The sequence below is a fragment of the Arabidopsis thaliana genome, chromosome 4 (genome assembly GCF_000001735.4).
Source record: "Arabidopsis thaliana chromosome 4, partial sequence".
NCBI classification, from domain to species: domain Eukaryota; kingdom Viridiplantae; phylum Streptophyta; class Magnoliopsida; order Brassicales; family Brassicaceae; genus Arabidopsis; species Arabidopsis thaliana.
Genome location: NC_003075.7, coordinates 2,211,756 through 2,222,881, shown reverse-complemented (window position 1 = coordinate 2,222,881; position 11,126 = coordinate 2,211,756). Strand labels below are relative to the sequence as shown.

Here is an 11,126-nt window from a genome sequence, read left to right as displayed (position 1 = left end):
CATTTTTCAAAACTTTGTGTCATTGTCTCTCATATCATTTTTCAATATTCTTATAGAATTAGGTACTTCTCTCTCATTTGAGTGACCATTTTACCATTTTTTCTCTCCTTTGTCTCTATAGCAAGTCATGATCTTCATTTTCCCTCAAAGAAATCAATAAGGTAATTCGTCGGTGGTTTGTATTTAGATTCTAATTTGATTTTGCAATTATGGTTCTTATGAAATTAGGATCAGCTTTTAAGTGTAATTTTTAAAATAATCCCAAATTATTTGTTACGAGAGATAAGAGTCTGTGTGAGAATGAAAAGGCCGTCTCTATTGATAAGATGTTGTCATCTATAAGGGATTCAAAGAACTCCATGGATCAAGTTTATCCAAGTAACTCCCTATCCAAAGTTCTCAAATAATTTAGATTTTTAATTAAAATTCATAATTGATTCGATATGTGTCTATGATTGAAGCATTTGAGTTCCCTATACTCTCATTAGGGTTAAGATTTTACTCATCAATACAAATTTAATTGGGATCCATTTGGAATCCCTATACTATCTTTTCGATTTCACTCATCAAAAACAAAAAAGAAGGAAAGAAGAAGATGATAGAGAGTAAAACCGTTATTTCTTATAGCAGAATATGTCCATCTCCGTTACCCTAACAAAAAGTGCTTTTTTCAGAGTTTTTAGAGTTAAATGTCCAAATATGTAAAAACCTCTGCTTAATTTACCGTTCACTATTAAGGATAAGTATCTATTGCAGACTAAAAATTTTCATACTAGTACACACTTAGCATAAAATTTGATACCATTATAAATTAACTGTTAGTCTGACTTTTTTTCATTCTACTCTCCAAAAACTCCATATCATCATATATAAACTTTATACCAACATATTGTTTGCTCCATATATACTATATTCCGACATTTTTCTTATTAAAATATTGATATGCGCATTGTCCAATCCACGTCATATGGACCCATTCAAAGCCATAGTATAATTTATTTTATAATACAAATGTAGATATCCTAGTTTCTCAACTATGTTTCTATTTGCGTATGCGGGAACATTCTTCACTTTCTCAAAATCCAGTCTAATTCTGTTTTTTTTTGGATAAAATGTCCAATCTTTCACTTAAATTATATATTTAACCAACCTTTAAAATAATGCCACACTTGACAAGTGACATATCGATTTAGTCTGGTCATCAACTTTTCACAAGCCAAACTCTTGAGGTCAGCATCGACTAATTTTAGAGTGAGTAAGTACGTTAATAGCAGTTCCATATATCCACCACAAATAAAACATCGTACCGATGTTCAGAGTCTAAGTGTTTGGGCTCCCTAAAGCAAAAAATATTATTGACCCACCAATAAAATATTACACAAACGGCTACACTGTAAGGAGATTTCTTAAATTTGATGCCCTAAAATCATAATATATTTATAATGCCTAAAGCATTTGCTTGTTGAGCTTCCGTTTTAGGCACAATACATCGAGTTTGATCATAATTAATGGCACATAGATGCGCATTTGATGACTTCATAAGAATTAATAGCTTCTGGAAAAATTAAGCAATTTTATATTTCTGAACACAATTGTCGATCATACAGAAGGAAAAGAGGGGGGGGGGGGGGAATTGCTCTCAATACTTGTTGTTTGGGAAAGAAAAGAAAAAACAAAAAAAAGCCGTAACTAAAAAATAATGTAATAAAAGAAAAACAAAACAAAATCGACCGATAAAAAGTCCCTAACTAAAACTTATAAAAAAATGTTATTGCCTATTGTCAACGTTGCTCGTTGTAACATTACTGTTATTGTTGTTCCCATTCTGCTGATTGTTCGAACCGTTGATAATCGAAGTTATGGCTGCAGCTAGAGCCGCGGCAAAGTTGGGATTGGAGGCGATTGCGGCAGTAGCGGCGCTAACACTCTCACCAGCGTTTAGCGGCTGAGACGGCATATGTAAACCCGAAAACTTAGACTGTTGGTTGTAGTACAAAGCCTGACCCATCATATGAGGCAAAACCGATTGGTTCAACTCCACCAAACCAGACCGTTGAGAGAATTGCATCAGCGGGTTATTGGTTGGATTGTTCCCGTTGGGTGACTCTGTGAGGTCTAATGTAATGGTTGGGAATGGTGCAGAGGCTGAGATAGTAGCCATGCTTGAGGAACACGGTAATATGGTTCGAGCCAAGAGATTTGTTGGGTTCATTAAACCGTCTTGGTTCGACATGGTGGAGCCTGAGAGAAGCATGCTTGCGGCTGCTGTTGTAGTTGAAGCCATGTTCATAGCCGCAGGAGGTAATGGATGGTTATGGTTTCCTTCGTAGGTTGTTATGAGAATGGTTCTATCTTCCGCGCAACGTTGCACCTGTTAGGTCATCATGAGTTTGTTACAATACATTATTTTTTTTTTCTCTAAATTATTACACTTGATTGATCACCTTCAAACATAATTTTAGATGTGTGAATTGTTTAGGTAACGTACTTGCTTGCGAACAGGACATCCAACAGCCATTGTGCAACGGTAATAAGCTCGAGGGCACGGGTTTCCTTTCGCCATTTTTTGTCCGTATTTTCTCCATTGACATCCATCGCTTAACTGTAAAACAATGTCATTGATGTTAATGAACCTCCAAAAACATTTGTAGAGATCAATCTTCATAGAAATTCTAGAGAGGAAGATTAATTAGTATTACCATGGGAGCTTCGGATCGAGCACGAACCGAGACACGGGCTTTACGCATGGTGGCTTCGGCGGCCGCTTGCTCAATGACCTTGCTACTTGCATTTTCACTGCCATTGCCACCGCAAATGCTGGATGATGCATGGTGTTTAGGAACTTTGTTAGGGTTTCTCCAGCCGTTGGATTCGGTTTCCGGGCTTTCTTCTCTTACAAGCACTCTCTTTCCGTTTTGACGTGAGCTAGATTTCTCTAGAAGCGAGGGAGGAGATCCCGACCGAACCGTCGTCCTCTCCTCGGACGACACTTCGTCAGAATGCGGTCCCAAATCGATGAACTGTCTTGGAACCATTTCAGGCACTTCATGTCGGTTCTTTACATTGTCATTGTTCTCGGTCGTAGCCTGATGAAAAACAAGGGTATAAAATCTTTAACTAATTATATGAAATAAATGATTAAGACGTATTAGAGTGTTAATTAATTACTAGGTGATGATGATCTTCTTGTTGCCTCATGACAGCAACAAGTTGCATCTGCAAGGAATTGAAGTTGTTGGTTGTTTGACTTAGCATTTGCTTTAGTCTTTGATTATCTTCACTCGCCTTCTTTAGCTCTTCGCGAAGTTGTGCATTCTTCATTTTATTAAAAAACAAAAAAATCATGTATCAGACATTAAATCATTCTAGTAAGAAAGAGTAAATCTCTCTAACATGTCCGGATCTTACGGACCGATACGAACAACATATAAAAATAGAATGTCTAAGTCTACGAAAACGGTATATTTTTACTAATTCTTAAGAAATAAAAAATTTGTAGAGAAAATCAGAAAATATCTTTTTATGCTTAATTATGTGACAAAATGAAGATGAACAGTAAAAATAATCAAAATTTAGCATAAAAATATTTTTATTTTTTTTGTCATCAGATATTATTTAAAATTCTGACGAATCAGAAAAGCGGAAAATTGTTTACGTACGTAACAGACGCACAAAAATATACACTCTTGATGGTTTTTGACAATCATTTTTTATTTGTTGGATTTTGACAATCTCTTTTTCTTTGGTTCGTGCGATAAATACACTAGTTGTGTCTTTTTTTTGTTATTATTACTCAAAAATGATCTATACTAATTGAATAATAAGTGTACCTCACACTTTGTACGTTTCTCTTCCATATCCACAGACAATCCATCATCCACCATTGACTCGTCGCTTCCCGTATTCGCAGTGAGAAGATTAAGTCCAATCTATTTACAATAATCATACACATTTCAATGAACAAAGTTTTCATCTATATAACGAAATTATTGTTTTATAATATTACTAACTAAAATCCGAAGTAATTAAATGATATTGACGAAAAGGAAAACAATGAAGTAACCAACGAGCTGTTGGTCCAGTGGTAAATTTCTCATGTGGATGTACTGGGTTTGATGCACGTTGGGAACGATCTCTTCTCCAAAAAAAATGAATTTAATCTAATGTGGGTTTCGCATATCGGAAATGTAGAATTTTTAGCTTGAACTTCTAGATAATAAAAAAAAAACAAAGAAAACAAAAGCGATGAGTTAACCATCTGCTTACATTGATGTGATCAGTAGAACGATCGTCATGATCATCAACACGTGAATTCTCCCTTTTGACATGAACCCTATGAGTCTCATCGGCGATAATGTTTTGTTCTTCACGTGAAACCCTATCTCTCTTCTCCGCTGATCGGAAAAAGTCAACCTCATTCACCACCGCACGTTGATGCTGCTCATCTGATGGCTTCAGATTCTCACGTGGACCTCCTCCAAGACTTACCGGAAAACGAAACATCTCTATAAATGTAGATATCTTAAGATCTTGATAGATATCTTAGATTGTTTTTTTTTTTTGTTACAAAAGTATGAATGAGTACGTACGGATGATGATTTGCTTGATGTTAAAATTTGATATCCAAATTTCCGAAACCCTAGTAACCAAAAAAAGGATATGTTACGTATCTAATCCTTTATATCTAGAGTGTGTTTTGTGTGTGAGTGATTGTTCCGTACCATATCTAATCATCCATATATAGAGAGGTGAAGAAGAAGATATCTTAGAAGAGAGAGATATGAGAGATACTTTGTCTAGTATGTGGTTAGAGACGAGGATAGAGAACCAGATGCTTCGGCTACAAAAAGGGTTTTGACGTGGACTCAGATATTGTCAATTTTTTCTACTAATATTATTTATAACTCTCTTTTTTTTTTTAATAAGCAATATTGTTATATAAAGACAATATTGTTGTCTATATTTGTTTTATGTCTGCTTCTACATAATAATATCGGTTTAAATCTTAGATTCTCGTGGAAAGATATTTGTGAAGATTTGTTTTGGTTCGTTTTTCGTCAGTGTCGACGTCATAGACCTATATTATTAACAAACATGTCATTTTTTTGTCCAAAGTTAACAAATATATCATACGACCCAACAATTTGTTTTATATTACAGACGTGTTGTTGGATCAAGCAATTCGAAAAGAGTAAAACTAATCAACTGTTGCTTACGAGAGGGAGTTGTGTGCTTTTTTTTTCTTTTTTTTTTGTCAACGAAGAGGTATGATTTATTAAAGAAGTTGTTTTTTTCCTTAAAGCCACTTCTTGCGGTTTGCTGATATTCTTAAAAAATTAGGTTGATTCTTCTCTTAAAGAATTACTTGACGTATTATGATAGAAAATATAGTAAATTGGAGAAAATGTACCATTAAAATACGTTTTCGTATCCTAGCAAAATTCTATATTTAGTAAGATAAGTTGTTATTGGGTAAATTAGCAAACACGTATTATATATTAAGGTGTAAAGTTTCGTGTTTTCTGATAGTAACACTTACTATCAGATAAATTAACATGTTGTTTGTTTAAATCATACATAAATTAGAATTTTAATAATCATATAATTTGTGTCAACAATGTGGACTATCCACTATAACATAACGAAAACACTAACACAACCTATAACAAAATCCTCGTCAATCAATCATAAAATTATATTTCTATAGACAAAAGTCGGGGTCATTTTAACTAGTTAATGGAAATGCATATGTTTTGATTAATACTTTTTTGTACTCGAGTAAAATTGAATTAATACATGAAAGACTATTGTTTTTGATTAACTGCAATATTTTACTGTTTTAACATGTCATAAGCAAAAGAAATACAAAACGGCACATTTTATTGAAATACAGTGATATCAGATAAATTAACATGTTATTTATTTAAATCACCCTTGAAATTTTTACTAATTTGGGACTAAACTGTAATCATCTAGAAGATTATTTATTCAAAAAAGTCAAAGTCACTTGACTAATATTGGAAAATGGTTAATTACGTACTTCATATACTCTACTAAAAGTTTAATTAGGAAAACAAACAGAGAAAACGAAATTGAATTTTGCGTTTAAGTGACATAATTTGTTTAAACAACAAAAGTTATTTTAACTAATAAACAGATAAAAAGAAATAAAAAGTACTAAATTGGTAAATTATCGTAGTATCATCTAGAATGTTTTTTTTTCTTTAAAGGGTTTAGTTATATATATTGGGATTATATAAATTAATATTGACCAATCTATTCTACTGAAAAATCTCACCGAAGAATATTTTTTCTAAAAAAAGCACTCTAATCTACGAAATGTTTTCAAAGACTTTGTCCTAATTAGTAAAACTTTGAATCCTTGGTTGATAGTCAAATATAGGAGCTTTAGATAAGAAAAAACTATTTTTAGCATAATTCTCATAATAGATTTTTCTTTTTTTTTGGACTAAATTACTTAAAATTATTTTTCTTTTTCCCTTTTTCTATTAGAAAGACTTTTGACTTGTTCATAGAAAAAATAGATCAGAAAATAGAAATGCATCTCATCACCGTTCGCAATTCAATCGCCGCTTCACACGTGATTGAAATTATTAAAAGCTTTATTTCTATTTAATGCCTATTAAATAAATCACATAGACTCAAACATGTACGAAAATTTTGTGATGATGTGTCTAATGTATCTACAAGCTTAAATAAAGATTTTGTGGTGGTTTTGAAAGATTCATCATATAAATTGAAAGACTAAGGTTTTGAGTTGAGCTAATCTTTTAAAATATTTAATATTTCAAGACACTTACTAATATTAGTTTTGCATAAACTTTTGTTCTCCGTAAAAATTTGATTTCAACAGACAATAGACAATGGTTGAGCTAAGTCAACGAGATTAATGGAATACCTCACACATTACTGACCGGTGACTGGCTGTGAGTCCCACTAAGTTTTCTATAAATAAAAAGTTCCAAATTGGTAAATTATCAAAATATTATATATCATTAATTAGTTTTTAACGTTTGGACTCATTTTTCTTTAAATCCGAGAATTTCGAAATGAATTCTAAACTAGTATTTGAGTCATATTGAACAACTGGTTATTCTTTCGTTTTATTACCACCACTCTTTGTGTAACTAAAAATTTAAAAAACATTTTTTCATCAATTAAAAAACAGTCAAACATTTATACTTAACATATATAAATCGTATATATAGGATTATGCATAAGCTTTTATAGGTCACAAGCAAACTAATTTATCACGTATGTGTAATAATTAATGTTTATAGCTATGTATTGGTGTTCAAAAAACAAAAACAAAACCTGTGTATAAAATTTCAAAATTTATTGGAAGATATAGTTCTTAAACATTGTGAATAGTCAAAGTATATATTTCTAAGAAAAAAAAAAGAATAGTCAAAGTATACAAAATACCCAGATACAAAGACTGAAAAAACATTTTTGATGGATTTACTCTAAATTTCAGCAGCATAACTTATTTTATTTTATTTTCACAGAGAAACTGATATTTCATTATATACGCTAATATTCAGACTTTAGTATATGTGGTTATTCTATTGATTCATGGCCACATTGATTGGTACGATAGCATTGTGGATCCGGAGAAGGCATCAGAAATTCTTGAAGCTTGTAGGCCGTTTAGGGTAATGATCCCGTACACTGGGAGAGTAAGACAGAAATGTACCATGTTGTTAGATAAATCTTGTGGGATATATTGACTCGTGGGTGTTTCCTTGAGGGTACGACAAGCAGGATAGATTCCAACCCACTAGATAGCTTTGAATGCTTTGTTTCATACTTCTTGTCTGCTCAGATACAAATGTTTCACACTAGAGATAGCGATTTCGATTTTGTACCAAGATTGTGAATTAGACAAAAAGAAATTAAAATCCTTTATGTTATAGATTCGATCCTCGATTAAACCTCACAAGCTTTGTAACAATCTCTCAACTCTCACAAAACTCAGCTCTAGAACACAATCGAACAAGTAAAGAAGAAGAACACAAGACTCGATTTGTTAACCCGGTTCAACTAGATCTGTGTGATCTAACCTACGTCCGGAGCCGAATCTATCCGGTAAATTCACTAGATCAAAGGAAGAGTTATACTCAAACTTGAGCTTACAACAATGGCGGAATCTCGCTCTCTCTAGATACAAGAATAACAGAAGAAAGACGAATGTGATAATGACGTTGAAACAAACTTGAGTTGGTTACCCTCCACTGCAGTTAAAGGCTTCTCTCTGAGTCATCATCTTTCGGTTTACTCAGCAATCCCAAAACCGGAGATAACCGCCTGGTCCAATTCCCTTAGCTTGATTAAACCAACCAAACCACTAAAATTGAATCAGAATCATAAACAACAACACTTCACCTTGATTCAATTTTCCTTCTTTCTAAGTGAATCTGCACAACCATGGATTTAACCTTTAGCAGTAGTGACTCAAGTCACTTACCTGAGCAACTTTAGAAAATCTAAAGCTGCTTAGAACTTCTGCACTGGAATGACTTTGGTAAGCATATCAGCCGGGTTCTGAGACGTGTGAATCTTAAGTACTTCAACATCACCATTCTCAATCACGTCTCTGATAAAATGGTACTTGACTGCAATATGCTTGGTACGTTCGTGGAACATATTTTTCTTTGACAAGCTGATAACACACTGGGAATCACTCCACACAAGTACCTTATCCTGTTTTACTCCCATATCCTTCAACAGACCCTGCATCCACAACGCTTCTTTTACCGCTTCAGTTATGGCTACATACTCTGCTTCAGTAGTAGGTATGGCTATTGTATTCTGCAGATTTGACTTCCAACTGACTGTGTTACCTCCCACAGTAAACACATAACCTGTAGTTGACCTTCTTTTGTCAAGATCTGCTGCATAATCTGAGTCACTGAAGCCTTGAATCCTGAAAACACTCTCCTTTGAATAGACTAACTTCAAGTCAATCGAGCCTTTCAAGTACCTCAGTAACCATTTCACTGCCTCCTAGTGAGCTTCTTTATGTTTGCTCATGAAACGACTTAGCACTCCAACTGCTTGAGCTATATCAGGTCTTGTTCCCACCATAGCGTACATGACACTTCCAGTGGCACTCGAATAAGGAACCTTTTCGGTGTCTACGCACTCATCTTCATTCTTGAGTGAAGCTAGCTTAAAGTGAGCTCCCATAGGTGTACTCACTGGCTTTGCATTTTCCATATTGAACCTGCGTAACACCTTTTCCAAATAACCAGCCTGAGACAGCTAATTGTACCTTCTTTTCGGTTCTTGATGATATCAACACCAAGTATTCTGCTAGCTGGACCCATGTCTTTCATTTCAAAACCTTGACTTAAAGCTTCTTTGATCTTGTTGATTTCCACCATGCTCTTAGCTACAAGTAACATGCCATCAACATACAAGAGTAAATAAACATACTCATCAGGATTTACCTCCTTTATGTAAACACAGGAGTCATGGTCACTCCTTGTAAAATTCTGATCCATGATGAATGAATTGAACTTCTTATTCCACTGTCGAGGAGCCTGCTTCAAGCCGTATAAGGACTTCTTCAGTAAGCAGACTTGATCTTTGCTTTCATCTACAACATATCCTTCAGGTTGCTCCATATATAATGGTTTGTCAAGATCTCCATGTAGGAAAGCAGTTTTAACATCCATCTGCTCAAGCTCCAAATCATCCTGAGCTACAATTGACATTAGTACTCTGATGGATGTGTGTTTCACAACGGGAGCAAAGACTTCATCATAGTCAATGCCCTTTCTCTGCGTGAACCCTCTTGCTACTAGGCGTGCTTTATACCTCTCAGGTTATACCACTGGAATGCCTGGTTTCTTCTTATTAAGCCACCTTCAACTTATGACCTTTTGATCTTTAGGTCGGTCCACAATATCCCAAGTAAAGTTCTTCCATAATGAATTCATTTCATCATTCATACCACCGTTCCACTTTTCCCAGTTTTTATCTTCTGTTGCTTCATGAAAATAACTCGGTTCTTCACTTTCTACCTCTTCTGTTGTGTACAGTGCAAAGGCAAACTGAGAGTAGTCAGAGAATCGTGTAGGAGGTCTAATCTGTCTTCTAACTCAATCTCTAGTCAGCTTGTAGCTACTCAAACTTTATGCACTTACTGGTGCTTCACCTTCAGGTTCAAAGTACTCAGGTTCAGAATCACTGACATCGAGCTCTATAACTCCACCTAGATTAGAACTTTCCCCTTTCTCTATTTCTGTTTCTGTAATTGACTTGACAAGTGCATTTCCATCATCGTTTCCTTCACAGACTTGAGTACTTAGATCCTTATACACTGCTGCCTCATTAAAGATAACATTCTTGCTTATCACACATTTCTTCTCTTCCAATAACCAAACTTTTTATCCTTTTGTGCCTTCAGGATATCCAAGAAACACACCTTTAAGTGTTCTAGGCTTCAGTTTCCCTTGATCCAAGTTAGCATATGCAACTGAGCCAAACTTTCTTAAGTGTTTATATCCTGGCTTTCTATTAAGCCACAATTCTTCAGGTACATTATGATCTATGGCTGTTGAGGGAGATCTTTTGATTAGATAAGCTGCAGTAGACGCTGCTTCCACTACAAGAAAACAGTCGTTTTGCGAGGAAAAATTGCAAGGGAAGGAATCCCTCGCAAATTTGCGAGGGAATTGCAGATATTTTGCAAGACCACGGACGCACATTGCTAATCCCTCGCAAATATTGCGAGAGACTGCTTCCTCGCAAATTTGCGAGGAAAGTACGAGTACTTTGCAATGAACAATATCAACCCTCGCAAACCACCCGCAAAAATCTCGCAAATCTTTACCCTAAACCCTAAAATACATAGAAGTGATTTGGGATCTTTGATTTTCATTTATAAATGTAAATCTAAATGACTGTATAATCATACAAGTTGATTATATGGTGATGCACAAAAACATATTGTATATGTTTCAATATGACATTTCATATTGAAGATGTTAAACACTTATGATTCATATTATTGAAAACACATAAGTTCATCATTGATGTATTTGGGAAAAATGCACATTTGAAGTTTTTGAGATGAAATTAGATTCTAATGTAGATAT

At 34.4% G+C, this 11,126-nt stretch overlaps 1 protein-coding gene and 1 pseudogene across 3 annotated transcripts; both read right to left on the bottom strand.

Annotated features, from left to right (window-relative positions):
• Nucleotides 1–1,621: 1,621 nt before the first annotated feature.
• On the bottom strand, nucleotides 1,622–4,840 carry WRKY42 (WRKY family transcription factor). Of its 2 annotated transcripts, NM_116683.3 has the most exons (6): nucleotides 4,267–4,840; nucleotides 3,831–3,929; nucleotides 3,169–3,315; nucleotides 2,700–3,086; nucleotides 2,489–2,602; nucleotides 1,632–2,371 (listed from the first exon to the last, which is right to left on the bottom strand). In NM_116683.3, the coding sequence occupies exons 1-6, from the start codon at nucleotides 4,501–4,503 to the stop codon at nucleotides 1,769–1,771; spliced, it is 1,587 nt and encodes a 528-aa protein (NP_192354.1). In that variant the 5' UTR covers nucleotides 4,504–4,840; the 3' UTR covers nucleotides 1,632–1,768. The 2 variants fall into 2 exon arrangements, with proteins under 2 accessions (NP_001328851.1, NP_192354.1); NM_001340482.1 differs by having other exon boundaries at nucleotides 1,622–2,371; nucleotides 3,831–4,801.
• Nucleotides 4,841–8,487: 3,647 nt separating this feature from the next.
• AT4G04440 lies at nucleotides 8,488–10,736 on the bottom strand (annotated as a pseudogene; the record flags this gene model as incomplete). The annotated part of the gene is made up of 1 exon: nucleotides 8,488–10,736.
• Nucleotides 10,737–11,126: the final 390 nt, after the last annotated feature.

Coding starts and splice junctions, on each gene's coding strand:
- WRKY42 (NM_116683.3), bottom strand. CDS start 4,503: ATGTTTCGTTTTCCGGTAAGTCTTGGAGGAGGTCCACGTGAGAATCTG. Junction 3,930..4,266: donor GTTCTACTGATCACATCAAT/GTAAGCAGATGG, acceptor TATTGTAAATAG/ATTGGACTTAATCTTCTCAC. Junction 3,316..3,830: donor AGAAACGTACAAAGTGTGAG/GTACACTTATTA, acceptor AATAAAATGAAG/AATGCACAACTTCGCGAAGA.